This window comes from Podarcis melisellensis (genome assembly GCF_964234715.1).
Source record: "Podarcis melisellensis genome assembly, chromosome: 14".
Lineage (NCBI taxonomy): Eukaryota > Metazoa > Chordata > Lepidosauria > Squamata > Lacertidae > Podarcis > Podarcis melisellensis.
The window spans coordinates 8,876,594-8,899,088 of record NC_138546.1 but is presented as its reverse complement, the minus strand read 5'-3'; the positions used below and the strand labels follow the sequence as shown (position 1 = coordinate 8,899,088).

Here is a 22,495-nt window from a genome sequence, read left to right as displayed (position 1 = left end):
CAACCTTTGCCATGGTGAATTATTTGACTCTCATCAGCTCCAGTCAACATAATCAATAGGCTGCTCCATACATTTAAAGCACTCCCCCACCTGCCAAAAACAAAATCCGGGGATCTGTACTTTAACTGCTCCCCACCACTTCCTAGCCCTGACCTGGTAGCAGATACAGAGAGAATGAACCAGACACACAATCTGTTGCATGTTGACACACCTGCTGAAAAACGCTGGGCAATGTCAGAGGAGTGGGAGTCACTCCCCCCCAAATATTTATGCTAAAAGGTCTGGACTGTAAAATGAAAACATATTATGCAATTCCTGAGATCCCAGGAGCTGGGGTGTGGCTTAGGCGGCCAGAGGATATAGGATCTCTCTCCTCAGCCTTCCGCTTGCCAGAAACAAAACAAGATGTTTAGGGAAGTTTTTAATATTTAATGCTGTATTGTTTTTAAGTCTCGATTGGGAGCCACCCAGAGTGGCTGGGGAAACTCAGCCAGATGGGCGGGGTATAAATAAATTATTATTATTATTATTATTATTATTATTATTATTATTATTATTATCATCATCATCATCATCATCATCATCATTATCTCTTTCCTGATTTTCACCCCCTCTCCTCCTTTCTGTGTTTTAACTTGCCTAACTTGAACTTCGGTTTGTTTGGACTGAGTTGCACCTGCAACCTTGCCCTTGTTTGTGCACTGTTTTGCCAAGGGCACCCACAAGAGCATGACACTTTCAGAGAAGCTGGTCTGCCACTACTGGTCTTCACACTGATAAGCCCTTGATAAGCTCCTCAGTCTCTTTCCTTTATTTGTGCTTCCTGCAGCAAGCAAGCAAGGAGCCATGCAACTATGGCTCCCATCTTCAAGAAAAGCCAAGTGATTTGAATCTCTCCAAAATGGAGCTTCTAAAGCCTACGTCTTTGCTAACCCAAAGATTGCATGATAGCTTTGTAAGGAAACCATTTTTTTCTTTTTAAAAAAAGTTGCTCGGAACCCTTTTCATCTTTGCTTTACTGTCAGCAGATGAGTAAAATATTCACCTATGATTTATTCTAGCCTAAATATTTTCATGGGAACATTGGTTTAAAGGTGAATGAGGGCAGGTGTAAATCGAACCGAGTTTTGATGTGCTTGGAGCCATCACCCCCGTGCTAACTCTGCTATGAGAGAGTAAGAAATCTCTCTCCAATACTTAACCACTACAAGGTGACACATTTACACCATGAAGTGAACACTTACCCAGTAAAATGACAGCACATGTGAAACTTGGGACTGGGAGATCTTAAAAGTTTATTTGTGGGTTTAAAAAAATGTCTATGCTGTCGTTTCTCTCACTAGGGAAACAAAAGCAGCAAACACCACTGAAATACAAAACTATCAAAATAATATAAAAATGCAACACTGAAATAAGGCAATCAGCAGTTGGAACAAAAAAGGCAAAAAAAGGAGAAGAAGTCCTTGCTTCAGCTTCCCCCAAAGGACACTTAAAGAGCAAAGTCTTCCACCAGGAGCCAGAAGGCATACAGGGCTCCAAACAGTGCAAATTCCAGTGGACACCACAACCAAAAAGTCCCTGCTCCACCTAGTCAAACCTCAGTGGGTTGGGAAACCCAGAGTAGAGCTTCAGACACTGGTGCATACAACAGGTCACACCTGGTAGAAGGTGGCCCATAGAAGTTAGAATTGATATCAACAGCTATTTTTAAAAGCGGCACATTATCTGTGTAGTCCTGCTTTAGTTTCAGGGAGTATGTTGAAGTCAAGCACTCTGTGAAGAAGCTTTCTTAGCAGGGCAGCGGTACGTCCTGGCAATGTTAATTGCTCCTGTGCAACTATTATAAACCTATGTTTTACTGCAGGTTAATTGCTGTGGCTTTAGGGACAGCCATAAACATACAGGATGGAATGCAACGGACAGGTGAGTCTGCCTCACTTGAACTGGACCCTAGGGGTTTATTATCTGTTATATCCACAGCAGCCGAATCAGCTGCCTCTTTCCAGCTGCCTCAACACAGGGTCACAGCTCCCTGCGAAGTTCTCCTCCACAAGCCCCAATGAAAGAACTGGGAGAGGGTGCCCCCAGAGAGGTCAGGTCTGTCTGTCTCACGCCCTTCAGGGCACCCAAAATCTGGGCTGTGTCTGATGATCACACGCAGCCCTGTAGCCACATTTGTTTAGATGTGAACCTGCATTCTGCACAACTCCTGTTACTTCCTCTGGGACTCATGAAGGAGAAGACTCCATTGCAGATCCAGCTCCCAAACTCTTAGGTTTTCACCCGCTCCACACATTTCAATGCAGAATAACACACTCCACTTACAACAAAATAAAATGCTATGTTGGTTGCAGTTATTAAACGGGCAACTGTTTGCTTCTGAAATTATAAAGGCACAAACCTCTGTCACTGAAGAACACTTTTTTTGGGGGGGGGGTTCTACAGATCGCATAAATTAATTCCCCTACTACCGACTGTTAGGTGGAAAGATAGTTAAAACTGACTGAAGGGGCTTTTCGGTGATGGGACGTTGCTGTGAAAGAGGCTCTTCTTCCAGATTAAGGCTGCAAATGCACTATACATTTAAAGCACACAGCTTTCCCCAAGGAATCCTGGGGGAACTGTCATTTGTTAAGGGTACTGGGAACTGTAGCTCTGTAGGGGATAAACTACAGTTCCCAGGATTCTTTGTTTGCGTGTGGAGGGGGGAGGGGAGGAGGAATGTGTTTTAAATATATGGTGCATATGCAGACCATATCAAACCAGCAGATACCAGAAAGCATTCCTTTACTTACCTAGGAGAGCTACTTTCAAGTGTTAAGATATAGTTAAGAAACCCCTTTTCCCCTGCACAGAGATTCCATGTGCAGCACAGTGTGAGTTGGGCTGTCTTGCAGTAAGAGAGACAAAGAGGGTTTGTAAGAAAGAAAAGCTGTGCTCCTGCAGCCCAGGAGACGGGGGAACCCCTTCTCTCTGAACGGAAAGAAATGGAAAGAGAGCCAGGCCATCAGAGGACACAACCATACAATTAAAACCAGTACGACTTCATTGATTTGGGAGAGGGACTGGAGACCTGAGCGACAAAGGACAGGGCACTTCCATGATTTTCCAGGTAATCCTAATGAGGATGGAGGGAAGGAAATGCGTTTAGCTTCCAAACTGCCCCTGGTTCCTGCTACCTTCAAGGGCTGCGCTACACACAACAGTTTTGCAGCAGTTGTTTTTCTGCATGGCTGAAGGTGCCAATGGACAGATCTGGGCCATTCTGCGCCATGCGCATAAGCTTTGGGCAGCAGTGGGAATTGCACCCTCCCTCTTGTGTAGTTCTGTGAGGCTAATCCAGAAAAGGTAATTTCCGTGGAGGCAGCTCCTTTGGGGTCCTGCAACTCTCTTCCACACAGGTAGGTACATACTTCTCAAGAGAGTTTTCTAAATATCCCCAAAACACCCAGAGAAATTGGGTGGAGGGTCCAGCTTTTCCATGGTTCTGTTTATCCCCTGTGCCCATTGCCAAAGCCCTCCACAAGGAGGAAGAAGAAGCTTTCGTGCCTTGGCTGCTGGTTTCCTTAGCTGTCGGCTTCCCTTGTGACACCTGAAGCACATTGAGTCCTTGCGGAAAGGGAAGATCAGCACAAAGGCCTGAGGAAGAACAGGACCACGCCGGTCGGAGGGACCTTGGTGCGAATGGGGTTGTTGAGCTTGTAGGTCCCCATGAACAACTTTTCCAGCACTTCATAGACCTTGTAGCCTGCCTTGCAGTCCAAAATGCCCAGAAGTCTCAGAGTCGTCACAATTGGCTTCGGTGCCCCATCAGTGCCGTTGTTCATCACTGCTACCGCGAACTGGCCATTGACAAGGGGCCTCTTCCATACTTCCAAGTGTTGGCTCTGTCAGGCAGAGATGGGGAGAGGCTTGGTTACTGACTTTTAGCTTTATGCTGGGAGACTACTGGGTAACTCACACCTTAAAGATCTAAAATAACGCCACACCTGTTATAAACGCAATCAAAGACCTCCTGCAGGCACCACCTTATCAGAAGGTCAAGAGTTTGAAGAAGAGAAGGGTTTGGATTTGATATCCCGCCTTTCACTCCCCTTCAGGAGTCTCAAAGCGGCTAACATTCTCCTTTCCCTTCCTCCCCCACAACAAACACTCTGTGGGGTGAGTGGGGCTGAGAGACTTCAGAGAAGTGTGACTGGCCCAAGGTCACCCAGCAGCTGCATGCGGAGGAGCGGAGATGCGAACCCGGTTCCCCAGATTACGAGACCACCACTCTTAACCACTACACCACACTGGCTCTCAAACTACTGGGTAACTCACACCTTAAAGATCTAAAATAATGCCACACCTGTTATAAACGCAATCAAAGACCTCCTGCAGGCACCACCTTATCAGAAGGTCAAGAGTTTGAAGAAGAGAAGAGTTTGGATTTGATATCCTGCTTTATCACTACCAGAAGGAGTCTCAAAGCAGCTAACATTCTCCTTTCCCTTTCTCCCCCACAACAAACACTCTGTGAGGTGAGTGGGGCTGAGAGACTTCAGAGAAGTGTGACTGGCCCAAGGTCACCCAGCAGCTGCATGTGGGGGAGCGGGGACGTAAACCCGGTTCACCAGATTACGAGTCTACCGCTCTTAACCACTACACCACACTGGCTCTCCAATGTGTCTGTCATGGATTGGCTGACTGGAGACAGAGGAATGGTGGGAGACACCAGCTGGGGAACCCCTGAGGGGAAAAGGCTCAGAGCCTGGGGATTGGTGGTGGGATGACGATGAGTGGTCAGGGAGAGAAAAGAGAGCAGACTGGGAGGAGCAGGTGTTGGAAGCAGAAGAGGCAACAGGGTTTAGTGAGAAGGGAGAGTCTGTGCCAGAGAGCAGTCCAGAGTCAAAAGCAGAAGCAGTGTGTGTGTGTGTGTGTGTGTGTGTGTGTGAAGAAGCAGAGTTGAGACAGGCTGTTGAAGAAGCCAGGGAGTCTCCCCCTCCTGCTGCCACCAGCTCCCCTCCGTCCTGATCTCCTAGAACACGCAGAGAAAGGAAAAGAGCAGAGCAGAGATGGGTTGTGCATAGACACAGCTGCAACTGCTTTGGAAAGACCCCTGAAGACGAGAAGCCTTAGAGAGTGGTGGCAAGGCAGGGACCTTCAGCCCTTGCAACTGCCTCACTGAGGGCACAACCTACTGGGAAGAGTTGCTGTGATCACTAGGCCTGAGCTGTTTTGAATAAAGAGCTAACTGCGCTGACAGTGTTTTCTTTATTGTTGACCTACGCTCGACTCCGGGTCCTGACACATATGATGTAGGAATCCAGCCTACTCTTTTGAATTCCCTCCCTTTACACCAGGTGTGAGGGAGCTTTGGCCCTCCAAGGTGTTGATGAACAACAACTCCTACCGTCCCTCGTCACTGACTATGTTTGCTGGGGCTGATGGGAGTTGAGGTTCGGCAACATCTGGCGGGCCAAAGGTTCCCCACCCCTACGTTGCATACTAGTCAGGCGCCATCTTTGTCATCTTTTCGGCACCTGCTGAATACTTTCCTCTTTCAACAAGCGTTTCAAGTGGAGATCTTTCTGCCACTCAGCATCAGAGCTGTTTTTGAACACGGAATTGTTTTTAAATGTTTGCATTGTGTTTATTTATGTAACTGGTTTTAGACATGTTTACGCTTTTCTTTTTTATGGTTGCAGCTCACAATCTGCATTACAATTGACTTTCGTACAGCGCCCAGTCATTTGGACATTGGATAAATATTTATCACTGGGCATTGCCATCGCCACAATTACCATTCATTCATAAACTGCTGCCTTGACACTGTGTACAGGAAATGGCAGCAATTCCACCCAAGCCATCAGGCACCGGTCTGCTTTCTCAAAGGGTCTGGTGACCTACAATGCACACAATCTCTGCCCTGCGCCTACGAACAAAATTCGTAGTTGCCTTATACTGGGTCAGACCCACTGTCTGGCAAAGGCTTTTCAGGGTTTCAGGCAAGACGTCTACCTGGAGATGGCGGGAATGGAACCTGAGACTATTTGCATGCGAGGCAGAGCTATGCAGACTTCCGCTCCTTCTTGAGGTCACTGTCCATGCAACTCTGCAGGGATGTGATACATACAGAAGTGGAGGAGTTTGGGGGAGGCAGTGATGGTGTTACTCCTGATGGTCAGCATTTGAGGGCCGGCTTCCGATAGGAAAATGACTGTGGCCAGTGCTGTAGCATAGGAAGTGACAATAAACTCTTTATTAGCAAAACAGCATCTGCACAGGAGTGTCAGGCCTAATGAGCAACTCAGGTCTTGCCCCCATGAAGCAGTTGAAGAGACTAAAGATCCCTGCCTCCCCACAGCTGTCTAAGTCCCCCTCCTCTCCAGGGATTCCCCCCCAAGCAACTGTATCTGTCTTTTATGCCTCTCCTGGTTCTGGGGGACAAGCAGGGAGTGGAGCTCATCACAGCAGGCGGGGAAGACACTCATGACTCTTCATCTCTGCTTCTTGGCCTCCCTCCTCTCCCACTTCAGCTTCTGCCTCTGATTCTGCACTGCTCTCTGCTACAGACTCTCCCTGCTCACTAAGTCCTGTTATCCCTTTAGCTTCCGACACCTCCTCCTCCCAGTCTTCTCCCTCTGACCGTTCATCATCATCCCACCACCATTCCCTGGGCTCTGTGTCTTCTTCCCAGCTGGTTCCTCTGACCATTCCTCTGCACCCAGCCAGTGCTTGACAGCACAGGACTGCAGTGAATGGTTACGACATGGGCTTCTTTCAAGCTGGGGACAGGAAACCTGTAGCTCTCCGGAAGCTGCTGGACTACAACTCCCATCATCCCTGAACACTGCTCCCGCTGGCTGGGGCTGATGGGTACTGGGAGTCTGACAACATCTGGAGGCCCGCAGGCCAACCAAACCTGCTCAAGCAGAGTTCTGGCTATAGCCACCAAATTCCCAGTATTGGCACAACCTAATCCGGGGTGTGACAAAGAGAGTGCACAGAGCTATTATTAGGTTCGATACTCTGCTTAATTATTATCCTGCTGTGCCTATCAATCCTAGGAATTGGTTATGTGTGTGGGGGAAACCTGCAGGCCGTGACTATCAGCAGGTATCACACTCACAGCTGGAGCCTCATTACAAAATGGGGTGTGGCTCCCATTGATTTGGGATCAGGTGGAAGGGTGGCCCGTGTGTGGGAGGGACAGATATCCGGGGGAGGAGGGTGTCACCGGAGTAATATTAATGACCAAGAAGGTAAGAAAACAAATCGCCTGCTGGTTGCAGGAAGGAGCGGGAGGGCAAAGCGCTAAGTCGCGATGCTGATCGAGTTCACATGCCACAAGGGATGAGTGCGTGCGAGGACAATTACGGAAAGAAGGTGCTGGCCAAGGTAGCCCCAGGAGACTCAAAAGCCCAAGCTGGATCCTGCCACAAAGCCAGCTGCTGCTGTGTCATCCAGTGCTTCAGTGGCCATGTGGGAACCGCTCCTAACTGCTCCTGCTCATTTGTGGCTCTTTCTTCCCCTCTGTTTACCTTGAATAGAAAAACGGTTACGCAGGACATCCCGTTTCTGGTTTCCTGGTTTTAGAGCTTCTGCCCAACTTGGAAAATGCCACATGTTGTTTTTCTTACAAACTGGCATTGCTCAGCCTCTCCCGCCCCTCCCATGTCCCTCAGCTGTTTATGGCGATGTCCAGCACTCAGGGAAGAGCTGTGCCTCAGCGGTAGAACATTTGCTTTGCCAAGAGAAGGCCTGAGGTTTAAGGAACAACCCCTGCCTGAAACCCCTACCAGTCTTGAGCTGCCAGTCAGGGCAGACAATACTGACTTAGATGCATATTGGCAGAGAGCAGCTTTCTATGAATTACTCTGCAGCGGCGAAGTACAGCGTTTGACATGAGAGAGAAGGCTAAGAAGCAATCTGTGTAGGCAAACAAAGAAACATCAACAAAGGCTTCATTGTATTATTGTATTAATCACCTTCTAAACCTCTGTCTCAAGGCCACTTACACATTAAAGAGAAACAATATTCCTGGGACTCTAGGAATCCTGCTGCGACCCCATCTTAGCGCCAGAGCATCTGCTTTGTAGGCAGGCCCCAGGTTTTATCCCTGCCACCTCCAGTTAAAGCAAGGGTGGGGGACCGAAAGCCCAGGGACCAGATGAGTCCCTCCAGGCCACTGTAGCTGGTGCTCAAGACTCTCCCCAGGCCACACCTGGGAGGGCTGCCCGGTTGGCGCTGACCCGTGACACAGCCATTTCAGTGGTAGCTGCCCAGTTGTGGAATGCCCTCCCTGGTGAGGTGGCCTTGCTACATTATTGCTAACCTTCAGGAGGGAATGGAAAACACTCCTGCTTTTGCTGGCTGAAGAATACTGTTCCTGGCAACCCTGAGATCAGTGGATGAAAGTACCGTATTGGTCCGAATATAAGCCACACCCAAATATAAGCTGCACGTTTAAGATTGGAGGGAAAGAAAAGAAAAAATACCCAAATATAAGCCGCTTCATTCCTCGCTGCTCCTGGCTGCATACTGGATGGGGGGGAGGGAGCTGCGCTGCGTTGCCATTGGCCTTTCCCCTTCCTCACCCTCTCTCCCTTCCCGGCCTTGGGGGAGAGGATGGGGGACCACGCACAGGGTGGGGGCCGCTTTGCCGTGTTCCTGGCTGCATACCGTAAGGTTGAGAATATAAGCCACACCTTAACTTTTCACAGTTGTAATTTGGTGGGGGGGGGGGAGTGAGACTTATATTCAGGCCAATACAGTACGCTTTTTATTGTGGTTGGCGTTTAGAATGCTTTAATCTGTTTTGGAACGTTTTTGCTTTGATTTTTAATTGTATATCTTTTTGCAGCCCTGGGGTGCATGGGAAGAAGGCAGGGATATAATTTTAATTAAATGATGAGAATAATAATAATAATACTCCCTTCCATCTCCCCTCAAGTGATTTTGCCTAGTTGGAATGCCTTCCTGAACTAGGAGAACGCCTCATGTTTGCCTGGCTGGAGAGGTGTGTGTACAGTAACCTCGGACTCCTACACAGCTGACTTTTGTCAGATAACTTGCTTCACTCACTTCCCCCTGGCTCCACCCACTGTCCCATTGGCCACACCCATTTTGCCTTTGGCTCCACCCACCACAGGCACACAGCTTTCAGACTGCAAAGAGGTTCCCAGGACCTGAGTTGAAGGATCTTGGGGGACAGGGAATTGTGAACAGGGGGACTTAAGACCTTGGGGAGCTGCTGCCAATCAGAATAGGGGATGCTCAGGTAGATGGATTAATCTGGCCCTGGCACAAAGTGGCTTTGTATGTCCATATGCAGCTTAGCTGCTGCATGGACGATTCATTCCATGGATGACATGTTTTCAGGCTCTTGCAACCACCCTAAGGATAAAGAACGCTACTGCTCAGGTCCCCGTCTCAGTGACTCAGTAACCGTACCTTTGCAATACGCTTCCCTTGAATCCCCAGATTGTCTTGGTTGATGTAGATGAGCAGTGGGTTCTGCAAGATGTTCTTGGCCTCGGTCGAGATAGTCCGCAAGTTACAGGACATGAAGAAAGGGGCCGCCAGCACTGCCCACAGGGCCACCTGCACTTTCGACTGCTCGTAGCTCAGGCCAAAGTTACCAATGATCAGCTGGTGGTGGGGGGGAACACAACACAAGAGAAAGAATATTTTATTCAGCAGCGTGTCATCTTCTAGAGGAAGAGCAACACAAAAGGGAAAAATGATTTACAGCTTCGAAACCGGATCCTGAACGTAAAAACAAATTGGAACGAGTTTATCCCTGATTAGGTTTGCCATGGCCTGATGGTTATTACCTTGTGGTAACACAGAGGCAGGTTTTGGTGCCAGTGTTGTGGAATGCTCTCCTTGCTGAAACATCACAGCCCTCCATATGTGCTGGCATTCCTCCAGCCCTTGAAGACACACCTGTTTAGGTAAGTGTTCCCCTGAACGGAATATGCGGTTTTATTGCTTTAACTGTTCAATGGTATTCATTATCACACTTTTAAATGGTTGATTGTATGTTTTAATGCCTTAATGGATTTGTTAATTGTGTACTTTAATTATTTACTGATTTTAATCATTGTAAAACACTTTGCCATTTTGGCAAACAAGCGATATATAAATCAATATTAACTACAACATCTTAAATATTCACAGGGCACCTTTCCAAGTGAGTCATTACAACTACTAGCTGCCAAGGACTTGCAGAATGAGGTATTCTTATTTTGCCATTTGTAATAATTCATTTTCTACAATGAATTACTGGCTTGCAAAGCCCTTTGTTTATACACACGCCAGTAAACCATGCAGTAACCTTCAAGGTGGGCCACTATCCCTGGGGGCTGCTGAGTATGGGCACCACTAAGAGTGGAGGGCAGCCCTGACTCAAGGGGGGCACAATTCATGGGGGACTTCTGCTGAATGAGCTGATCAGCTCCCATCATCCCTGACTGCTGGCCATGGTAGCTGGGGCTTGGGAGCCCTGCCACAACTGCAGAGGCACACATTGCCCATTGCAGACCACTTTCTTAGGATCTGTGTCAATGTTCCCTTTGGATAGGTAGATTCCTATCAAATTAATGTTGATTCTTTTTGTACACTTTGAAGTTTTTCTTGCAGTCAAGCAGTATATAAAAATAGTGTCAAATAAATCAATAAATTTCTACCTGTGGGCAGAGAAACTTGAAAGGCAGTACAGTCGTATCTTGGTTTTTGAACAGCTTAGTTCTCAAACGTTTTGGCTTCCGAACGCTGCAAACCCAGAAATATTTGCGAAATATTTTTGGAAGCCGAATGTCCGATGGGGCTTCCACAGCTTCCGATTGGCTGCAGGAAGCTGGCTGCAGCCAATCAGAAGCCGCGCTTTGGTTTTCGAACGTTTGGAAGTTGAACAGACTTCCGGAACGGATTCCGTTCAACTTCCAAGGCACGACTGTATAGGAATTAAAAGTGCTGGAAATTAAAAGGAACCTCTGCAGAACAGAGGAAGGGAAACACCCTCTAGTGGTTACTTGGAGTGTGTCAGGCTTGGTTTAGGGATTTCCCTGCCTCTCTTATCATTTGCAGTCCAAATGCCCTCCTAAATCAGACCTACAGTCTTCTTTTCTCAGATTGCCTTGGAGCTATTATAAGAAGTGCAGATTCTGGATCAGACTGAAGCCCTTCTCACCGACCACTCCCTCTCCAGAGCAACCACTCAAGATATCTCTGGGAAATACATGACTGCAGCATGCAAGGTGACAGCCTTGGGGTTTGTTCCCAACAGCCAGAATTCAGAAGTGTCCTGTTTCTGTGCATGAAGGTTCTGCAGGGCAACATTCTGTCCTAGATGTTATTTAGCATCTAAAGGAAGCCACTGGGAGCAGACTTTAGGAGCATGGTGCCATCAGCATACTGATGACATGCAGCTCTAGTTCTCTGAATCAGGAGAGGTCATGCAAGACCTGGACTGGTGCCATAATGCTGTGGGCACCTGAGGACTGGATGAGGGGCAATAAAGTGAGTTTGGATCCTGGCAAGGCAGATGCTCTGTGGGTAAATGGTGCTCAAATTCGAGTTGCCTGTTCTGGACAGGGCTGTGCTCCCTCTAAAGGTACATAGCTCCCCCATCCTCAGAGGAAAAAGGACCTGGACTCCAAGGCTATATTTGCTTGGGAGGATAGTGTGCCTTCTGTGAGGTCCTTTGCAAGTCCCAGCACCAGAGGAGTCCACAGTGACAGCACCTCTCTAGCGTTGCCTTCCAAAAACACCAGCTCAGAGGAGCTAGTACAAACTTGGCCTTCCTACACCACTGGCTGCTGAAACTATCAGGGACCCTTTAAGAGTAGAGGCTCCACTTACTATGGGAAGGGAAAGCTGCCAAAAGGAGACTGCAGGCTGATTTAAGGCTCAGTCTGGGTTTGAAGGATGTTGGAGGAACATTCAGGCCTTCCTTATCGGACTGGCAGACTATGGGAGCTATCCAGGGTGCTACTTGGCTTGCCTTCTGACCTCTGCCTTGACTGACCTTATTTACCTAGACTTGCCCCCTGCCTTGTCTGGCCTGGCCTTGCTGGGGGCTTGATCCTGGTTTGACCTGACTTTCTGGAAGTGGTCTGGCAACCTGTAACCTGGCTATCCCTGGCTTCTGTGCCTGGAACATGCCCCCCACTGGGGTTAGAACCCTGCCCCCACACCTCCCGGTAAGTCCAAACAGAAAAAATATTTTCCCATGTCTAATATTTTCTGCCCCGGGACAGAAATCTTTCCAGAACACCTTTGGATGTCTTTTTCTCCCCTTCAATTTTTTTTATTAGTTTTCCAGAAAAATTTTAAACACACAAACAAATAAACAAACAAACATAAATCCTAACCTTATTGTAACTAATCTTATTAACATTGTTAAGCGACTTCCTCGTATCCCCTTGTTTGAATTTCAGTGTATATCACTTTAACGGTTTCCCAAAACCAATATTCTCATAAAATTAACTTAGTCACTTAACATCTTTCTAACCTTCCCATTCGGCATTTCAACATATTAATTTATCACATTGCATGTTTAAATCCTAGGCCTATCTAGTATTTGCAAGCTTTTTCAATTAAGTTATCTTAACATATTTGGCTAAGTAGTCTTTAATTTTTTTCTATTCTTCCTGGTACCCCTCCTCCTTCTGGTCACGAACTCTTCCAGTCAGGTCAGCTAGCTCCGAAAAATCCATTACCTTTAGATGTCTGCCTTCTGCAATCCCTTCTGTGCATTGATGATGCTACAGTGTTTCTGTCTTCTCCCTAAAAGCAACAGTCTACAATCCTAGTACAGTGGTGCCCCACAAGACGAATGACTCGCAAGACGAAAAACCTGCTAGACGAAAGGGTTTTCCGTTTTTCGATGCGCTTCGCAAGACGAATTTCCCTACGTTTTCGTCTTGCGAGCCTTGCGATTTTTTTCGCTTTCCCCCCTTTTTCTAAGCCGCTAAGCCGCTAATAGCCTTTTAGCCGCTAAGCCTTTAATAGCCGCTAAGCCGTTAAACCGCTAATAGCGCTAATCCGCTAAGCCGCTATTAGGGTTGCTTCGCAAGACGAAAAAACCACCAGACGAAGAGACTCGCGGAACAGATTATTTTCGTCTTGCGAGGCACCACCGTACTGCACTTAGTGTTTCTCTTAGAGCCTACAAGAATTCTAAGCAGAAGGGACGGCAGTATGGGAAGAGTTGGCTTTACCGTATCAGGATCATTCCACCTTCCCGGTCCTGCAACAGGCTGAATTATGTCCTGATGATTTCCATACCACTCAATGATGTGGAAGAGGCTGTCCCAAGAGTCTTCGATATCACCAAAATTTCTCCACAGGTTACATATTTTGCCAAGTAAGGTATAATTCACCTGGATAAAAACAACAGAGACACAACGGCACAGACGTTGCTAGGAATCTGGTTCTGCCCGCGCGCTTGCTTCTGCACTCAAGCAGTACAAGTTCACAGGCTGAGCAAATGAACAGATACAAATCTTATAACTAACAGCTGTTGGGTCAAGTACAGCCCCTTGTCCCGACAACATCTGGACCAATGCAGACAAGCGACTGGTGAAGCACATACAAGTGATATACAATAACACTCCTCGCTAACTAGCTGTCTAGGCAAACTATGATTGCAGATCTGTTCTCTGTCTCAGATGCTTGGAGCAACAGTGTAATCCACCCCCTGTCCCTTCTTAACTGCCCGCCCCCTGGCTGATGCAGTCCCATTGCCTTAAGCCATGGGTAGGCAAACTAAGGCCAGGGGGCTGGACCTTCTAAATCCGGCCAGTGGACAGTCCGGGAATCAGCGTGTTTTTACATGAGTAGAATGTGTGCTTTTATTTAAAATGCATCTCTGGGTTATTTGTGGGGCACAGGAATTCGTTCATTCCCCCCCCCAAAAAAATAGTCCGTCCCCCCACAAGATCTGAGGGACAGTGGACCGGCCCCCTGCTGAAAAAGTTTGCTGACACCTGCCTTAAGCCTTTCCTTTAATGAGGAAACAACAGAAGAGGGAATGCCCAGGGGTTTTCCAAAGACATGACCCCCTCTTGGAGCTCTCCAGGCTCTCTTGCAGCTCATCTCTTGACTCCTGCTCTTTCCCCACTTGCTCTGGCTGCCTGATCTCCTACTCCTGACTCCTTCTCTACGAGAAGCCACTTCATGGGTGGCACACAACCACACAGACCAGCAGCCCCTTTCCCTGGAACTTCCTCCTTCCATACTGTCTCTTCTGTCAACAAATTTCCCCACACCTCAGGCCCCTGCCCGTCCCTGACACCCCTTGAAGGTGGCCATCCATCTCCATGCACAGCCTGAAGGTGAAGAGAGGAAAATGCCAGGCTGGTTGTTGGGCAGCGATGGAGTGGTGTTTGCCATCACCCCGTCCCCCTTCCCCCAGACTGGCAAAAGCACTTGCTGACCGGGGTTCTATCCGGACACAGAAACCCCCATTTATGAAACACGTCTTGTCTCTTATCTCTACCCGTGGAATAAATGGTCCCATGGTCTTGAGAATGTTGCCTGTCCCAGGGCAAAGGCAGAGACACAGAAAGAAGAAGAAGAAGAGTTTGGATTTGATATCCCGCCTTTCACTCCCCTTCAGGAGTCTCAAAGCGGCTAACATTCTCCTTTCCCTTCCTCCCCCACAACAAACACTCCATGAGGTGAGTGGGGCTGAGAGACGTCAAAGAAGTGTGACTGGCCCAAGGTGACCCAGCAGCTGCATGTGGAGGAGCGGAGACTCGAACCAGGTTCCCCAGATTACAAGACTACCGCTCTTAACCACTACACCACACTGGCTCTTCACCACACTGAAACAGGTGCAGAAATTACCTTCGGCGGAAGGCCCCCCTCGTAGGCAGGCCAGCTGCAGGAAAAGGCAATGGGCCGTCCTGTTTTGTTCAGTGCTGCACTCATCTTTGGGTAGCCTGGGCAATAAAGAAAGACAGGGCTGTCAGCGGGCTGTTTTTAATGCTGACAAAAGCAGTGGCAGCTGGTTTGCTGGAACCGGCGGGGTGGAAAGCAGGGAGGCCAACAGCAGGTGGCACCAGAGCAAATGGTATCGTTCTCATCCTCTTCCCTGCTAAGTTCTGCAAACACAACAGGGAGCCTAAGGAGGAGGAGGAGGAAGGTGACAGGCAGCCCCCCCCCACTGGCTGGAAGTAAGGAGGGAGGGAGGGAGGTGGGGGTTGGCTGAGGTCAGACAGAGCTTGATGGGCCCCATTTGCCCAAATGAACCAGCCTCCACTGTTAAAATGACACAATGTCTATGCAGGGATGCTGAAGCCCACTGATTTCCACAGACACTGGTACATCTAATGCAACACTAGCATCTACTGTAACTCTATTTTTGTAAACCGCTTTGAGTTTTGTTTCATTTTTGTATCAGGCGGTGCATAAATCTTATGCCATTAACAACTAAACAGGACTGCTAGTACTAAAAAGAACTACAAAGCAAAACCATTTAATGTACCCACTGCCATTGTGGATTACTCCATTTAAAAAAAGGGACAATCTGGGATTTGCCGGCTTCAACTGAAAATCCCCTCCTTCCTGCGATCCTTCCTGTTTATTGACAAGCACGAACCTGCTGCCTTGATGGAAGAATTGGAGAAGCAGCCATCCAGCTTCAGCATGTCAACCCCCCACTCGGCAAAGGTCTTTGCATCTGTCTCAATAGTATCCAGGGTCGTCCCAGGGTAGCCTGAGCAGGTCTTGCTGCCCAGGTCACTGTAGATGCCAAACTTCAGGCCTTTGGAGTGAACCTGGGTGAGAAGGGGCAAGAAGGAGCGCCATGACCCCAGAGTCCAGTGGGGACCATGACACAGAGTCAGAGGTTACAGTGATACCAGCTCAAGAAATGGGCCATGTTCCCGTCTCTGAGCATGATGCTGGGGATCCTGAGGCTGGCAGGCTCAGCAATCTCCTACAGTTAATGAACCTTTTTCAGCTCAAGGTCCACATTTTCTTCTGGGCAGACTTCCAAAGCCCATGTGCCACTGGTTGGTGGAGCCAGAGACAAAACTGGGTGGAGCAAAGATACAAATTTTAACCTTTTTTGTCAACTCTCTTATTTGCTTTTGTCGTATCAACTTACTTTGCACACAGGTATTGAATCAGCACAACAGACTACAACAAAACAAAAATTTGTACAAGCACAAATTTCCCAGAGAGCAAACACAACTGTTAAGTCTTCATTGCATTTCAAATAATGCAAAGGAGACAGAATCATTTAGTTTGCTAAATATAAAGGTAAAGGTAAAGGGACCCCTGACCGTTAGGTCCAGTCGTGACCGACTCTGGGGTTGTGGCGATCATCTCGCTTTATTGGCCGAGGGAGCCGGCGTACAGCTTCCGGGTCATATGGCCAGCATGACTAAGCCGCTTCTGGAGAACCACCGTTTACCTTCCCGCCGGAGTGGTACCTATTTATCTACTTGCACTTTGACGTGCTTTCGAACTGCTAGATTGGCAGGAGGAGGGACCGAGCAACGGGAGTTCACCCCGTCGCGGGGATTCGAACTGCCTACCTTCTGATCGGCAAGCCCTAGGCTCTGTGGTTTAGACCACAGCACCACCCACGTCCCAGTTGCTAAATATGCTGCATCTGAATTAAGGATCATCTTGAAAAGTCTGTTTTGAGGTGAGTTCAGTTTTGACCTTTATAGTTTCTATACATATTCATACACCCCTCTCTATCCTCCATCCAGACAAGTAAGAGGTGTTCCCAGAGTTCAGGGACCCATTCCAGTGCACCTGCTGGAGCACACTGCTCACTGCTCTCTGGGAGCTCTTTTGGTGCTGAGACAACTAACTTGCCTCATTGTGCCTTGTGGGCTCCTCAAGGGCAGAAAAAGACTTAGAGTTCAATTTGTGGCGTGTATGCTTTCCATTTGGCTCTGGTTAAAATGTTTTGGCTGAAATTAAGTGAAAAGTGTGTGTCTTTCTGGCCCAATTTGCACAGCACAGAAAGTTGTGCAATCCCATTCAGGACATGCCAGAGTCAGTAGGAGTCTGGTGCCTGTTGAAGAATCTTACTCTAGCAGGCATTGTAACTGAATACTGATTTTGTCATTTTAAGTCATTTTCATGGTACCTCTGGTTACATACTTAATTCGTTCCGGTGGTCCGTTCTTAACCTTAAACTGTTCTTAACCTGAAGCACCACTTTAGCTAATGGGGCCTCCTGCTGCTGCCGCGCCACTGGAGCACAATTTCTGTTCTCATCCTGAAGCAAAGTTCTTAACCCGAGGTACTATTTCTGGGTTAGCGGAGTCTGTAACCTGAAGCGTATGTAACCCGAGGTACCACTGTATTGACTTTCTTGTACACTGCAATTAAGTGGCGTATAAAATGTTGAAATAAATAAAAACCAATACACAAGAGGGCTCTTTCATGCCTTCTTGTTTGTGCCAAAAGGAAACAAACCATGATCCTGGCTTGCTGTGTCTGAATTAGGCATCATGGCTTGTTTTGCTCCATTAAAGCACAACTAGCAAGCCAAGAAACCATGACTACATTAATACTATTAATTTAATTGGTTAACCAATTGTCACACAAAAATAGCATATGTAGAAGCACCTTTGCACATACAAAGTCTGTAAGAAATACATAAAGCTATCCCCTCTGTAAACTACAGCAGAAGCTTAATCTTAAGTAGCTTTTTTCTTGCAGCTTTTAGAGAAATCTGAAAGCTTTCAGAACAAATGCATTTTATTGAACTTACGTAATCGGCAAGGGCTTTAATGCCACTGGGGAACCTTTCGGGGTTTGGCTGCAACCTGCCTTGCGCGTCTCTTTTATTTGCTGCCCAGCAATCATCCAGGTTGACATACTTGTAGCCGAGCCGCAACCATCCGTCGCCAGCCAGCCTGTCTGCCATAGCTTTGATCAAGTGTTCACTGTTAATGAACAAGAGTCAGAAAGCTAGTGTGAACAGGGCCTTGCTGTGTTAGATGGCCGGTTTGAAAAGCCACCCTTTATCAACTCTTTCTGGAGCTGCTCTGCCTAATGTGATTGAACTTGACAAACATCAGCCTAGACTAATACATAACATGCTGAAAACAAAAATAAAAAACCAAGATTTTCAGAGATGATCTATATGATGCTGGAGCTTAGCTGCATAGAAAGGAACATAGAATTGTCATGCAAGCCCTTTAAAAGAGGGCTGGTTATAAAAAGCCTTTTGATAAAATGGAATCTTCAGGAGACATTATTAACATTGGGGCAACCAAGGCACTGATTAAACAGGCTGCAAATTGCCACAGTACACTTGAAGCCTAGGTTTGTTTAGGTACGACAATGGAAGAGTCTCGCAATCTCCATTTAAAAGAGTGGAAACAACTTGTTTAAAGTTAGCCTCAGCAAAGCAATGCCCACCATCTGAAAAATGTTTTGTTGCCTCATTATGGGATGAGACATGGCCAGTCCAATACTTTACTTTTCCTGTCCTTGTGGCTACACTGATGTGATCTAAGAGGTGTGGTACGGGACAGCATCACTGAAGTTATGGGGGGGGGGACCTCTTAAGCAGGGGAAAAGAAAAGAATGTGCCAGATCTCATTGTTGTGTTCTTGGTTTCAAAGGGATATAAGTGTGGGGAGCTGAAATAAGCCTGTAGGTGCATCTGTTCAAGTAAGCTAAAATTTCCTTAGGACACAGGTGTAGTTTTCCTCATTAGAATGATAGGTTCCAAAAAACTTAAGGTTCAAGCCACGAAGAGTAGCATGTGTGTTTCATGCACCTTCAGTTGATGCAGACTTCAGGTAAAAACCACAGGCAGACAACCCCTACCATTGCATTAATGGTTCGCTAGGATGTAAAGAAGAAACCAAACCAGTGGAATTCCTCACTTTATGCCCATTCCCCCCTCCCCACAATCCCCCCCCAAAAAGATTGTTTTAATAACAGCATCCAAGTCAACAGCTTCAGTACAACTTTTTCAGCGCATTTCCCCCACCTGATGCAGTTGTCAGGATCATTTTTGCAGTCTGTGTTACATCTAAAACGTTCCCAAGGCACCCAGCCCATTGGCGGAGTCTTCAGCAGTCCGTTATCCAGGGAAGCACAGCAGGCTGCAAGGCCCAGCAATATCCCCAGGGAAAAGTGCAACATGATTCAGACACCACCCCCTGTAAAAATCAGAAGAGGGCACATCTGATCATGGGAGGTGGAGCAAGGTTGTTTTCTCCTTCTCTGGAGGGTAGAACCTGAACCAATGGCTTCAAGTTAGATTCAAGAAGATTCTGACTAAACACTAGGAAGAACGTTTTGATAGCAAGAGCTGTTCGATAGTGGAACAGACTCCTTTGGAAGGTGGAACCTTCATTGGAGGCTTTTAAGGAGAAGTTGGATGGTCATCTGTCATGGATGCTTGATATGAGCTTATTGCATTGTAGGGGGTTGGAATAGATGCCCCGCAGAGTTCCTTCCAACTGTACGATTCTATGATTCTATAATAATCCAACATATTACTTCATTTCAGTGGTTTCAAATAATTTCTGATGTTTGAGGCTCCTTATATGCATCTTTGGTCACAACAGGCAAAGACAATAAGCAAACGGGAAGCAAAAGAAGAGGTACCATGCTGCCTTTTCCACTTCCAATTTACTAAGCAATAAGCACTTCTAGTACAGCATTTATTTATTATTCCATTTATGACTCACTTCCCAGGAGGCAGCATGGAGCAATTAACAGTAGAATAAAAATACACGTCAAGCAATTGCATGCATAAAAACCAATTAAAATAGTTTCTTATATACATACATACATACATATACTGTACATACAAACACATATCCATATACACACGAAAGCACATATAAAATAAATTCAAATTCAGAACACATACCTACTGAGATAATTACAATTGTTATTATTATTACCTGCCCTTCACCAGCAGGCCCCAGGGCAGGTTACAATCATTTAAAGTTAGAATTAGAAACAGCTAAAACAGATTACATTCACAAGAGATGAATATATATATGAACGCTATATATTGAAGATGCCACACCCACCTCTGCAGGGAGGGGTTTCTGCAACTTAGGGGCAACCACAGAGAATGCCCTCTCCTGGGCCACCCCTGAAGGAAGGTGAAGACAGGTGACCTCACCTAGGCCCGAAGTCACCCCCCACCAAAGCAGGCTCAAAGCTTCTCAAAGCCTTTCAAAATCATTTTCTCAGCAGCTAAGCATCAGAAACATTCCGCTTTGCTGTAACAAAGGTAGGGAACACAGTCCATTGTTTCTCAGGCCTTTCTGATGCCTTCTGGCCTTGCTAAAGAACCACATTGCAACTTACTTTCTGTCCGGGAACCATGCCAGAACAAGAGATTGAAACATATCTGAACACTCTGAAACCCCTTTCCTGGGAAGGGTGCCAAGAGTCCAATAGTCCCAAGACAGCTTTCTGTTCATGCTCAGAGGAATTCATGGGGCAGGACTCTGGGAGGAGGAGAAAGGGGGAGGGATCTGGAAGGGGTATATATGTTTGTGCACATCACTGTGGACTTCGTGCATGCTTTTTGTGACTTATCACACTTGCTCCTTCTACCAGTTCATGGATGGTAGAAATAAAAAGCCTTTTCTCCGAAACTATTCCTTGAGTGTCTGTTGACTCCCATTCCCAGGCACAATATTTTTCCCACTCGAGGGCAAAGCCTCATAAGGCTACACCCCCACCCTTCCAAGGGTGGTGGAACAATCAAGATGGCTCTTAACACCCAAGACGGGCTGTAAGGAAGGAAGTGGTCTCTCGGATACTTGAGGCCTAAGTCATTTAGTGCTTTAAACACAAGGGTGAGAACCTTGAATTGGGACTGGCAAGCAATGCAGCCGTTTTAGAACAGGAGTTACCATATGGGTTCTAATTGGAACTCCGATTAGTAATCTGGCCACTGCATTTTGGACCAATTGAGGTTTCCAAGTTGTTTTCAAGGACAGCTCCAGGTACAGTGTATCACAATAACCCACTCTGGAAGGATCTGCAGCTGGGGTATAGCAGGATAAAGGCAATCTTAGTCACTGAGGCCATCAGGGCCTCAAGTAACAATGTTGGTTGGACCCAGAAGTACTCCCAAGCTATGAACCAACTCCTTGCAGGGAAGTGCTACTCTGTCTAGAACCCTGTCTTGCTATTTTCTGGACTCAGTGAATAACACCACTGTCTCTTGATGAGTCAGATCTCCATTTAGGAGAGACTTTTAGAACATACTCAATAGGCACCAAAATAACAGAGAAGGCACTTGTCTGATATAAAACTAGTGAGAGTTAAGGACACAAGAACCTGCTGGATCAGGTCCATAGCCCAGCATCCTGTTCTCATGGTGGGCACCTAGATGGCGTTGGAAAACCCAGATATTTCCAAAGGGCGAGTGTCACCACACTAAAGGCCTGATTCCAACATTGTGCTGAATGAAGCCCCTGATAGGATGGTTATCTGCTGAATGCCTTCTCACGCAGAACACAATGATGGGGTTGGGAACATAAATGATGAGACAATCTCATCCCCTGTATATCACCCCAAAAAACTTCTGATCACTCCTTTATGCTTGTGGCATGAATTACTGCTTAAATCCCTGCTGAATTAAGTTTTCTGCAGGAATTCCTCCACCTCCCTGCCTACTCATCAGGTTAGGCAATCCTAGCCACCAAAGTGCATTCACACGCTTGTGGAATCTCATAAGCATGCCACCAAAACCAGTATGCAACAAAACACCATTTTGAGCTGATGGCACTCCACACTGGGGAGTCTCTCAATGATGGCTCCCCTGCTGCTGTGCCCTTGTCTGGATAAGGCCAGCCACTACATTTGGCTGCAAAAGTGAGCAAGTCTGACGACTAAAACAGGTTTCAAAGGTGCCAGAATTATGACCTTTTAAGTTTTTGAATTTCCATATTGTGATTTTTTTATTATTATTAATGGGTAGGGAGCCATTTTACCCCTTCTCTGTGCGATTCCCCTCACTGCATTTTGAATGGCCTTTTCGAGCGTCATCAGAGTGACGTCACAAGGGCTGACTGTGACGCCAGTCGGAGAAAGAAAACGCCTCCACTTATCATCGAGGGCCCTTTAAAACACGCCCCCTCGGGAAAGCTCCTCCCATGTTCCAGGAGGGTCGTGCGCAGGCGCATTGTCCCTGGTGGTTTGAAGGCGGGAGGGTACGCGAGGCCACCACAGCGCGCATGCGCAGTACAGCCGGCTCTCTTTTCTCCTCAACCTGACAGCCGGTCACGTTCCCCTCCTGAGACAAACGCCGGTGACTAACCCTTCGGGTAAAAAAAGATGGCAGGCGACGCCCGCACCCCATCTACCAGCGGCGCCTCCTGCACCCCCGCCTCATTTACCCGCCTTTCCTCAGGAACACAGAGCAACTCTAATTCCCGGTCAGGGGAAGGGCGGGACTCGCAGAGATCGGCGGTTGGCCGGACGCACGCGCCCTATCAGCGGCGCCGACGCATTGCACGGCAGCCAACGGCGGGAGGGCTCCTGT

General features: G+C 47.4%; 1 protein-coding gene across 5 annotated transcripts; it reads right to left on the bottom strand.

Moving 5' to 3' along the window:
* Positions 1–3,023: 3,023 nt before the first annotated feature.
* On the bottom strand, positions 3,024–22,467 carry LOC309357212 (alpha-N-acetylgalactosaminidase-like). 5 transcript variants are annotated; one of them, XM_081889283.1, is made up of 8 exons: positions 22,350–22,467; positions 18,965–19,136; positions 17,732–17,906; positions 15,593–15,770; positions 14,839–14,933; positions 13,209–13,370; positions 9,436–9,633; positions 3,024–3,887 (listed from the first exon to the last, which is right to left on the bottom strand). In XM_081889283.1, the coding sequence occupies exons 2-8, from the start codon at positions 19,117–19,119 to the stop codon at positions 3,627–3,629; spliced, it is 1,224 nt and encodes a 407-aa protein (XP_081745409.1). In that variant the 5' UTR covers positions 19,120–19,136; positions 22,350–22,467; the 3' UTR covers positions 3,024–3,626. The 5 variants fall into 5 exon arrangements, with proteins under 5 accessions (XP_081745409.1, XP_081745408.1, XP_081745410.1 ...); XM_081889282.1 differs by lacking the exon at positions 22,350–22,467 and adding an exon at positions 21,945–22,325; XM_081889284.1 differs by lacking the exon at positions 22,350–22,467 and adding an exon at positions 22,271–22,320.
* Positions 22,468–22,495: the final 28 nt, after the last annotated feature.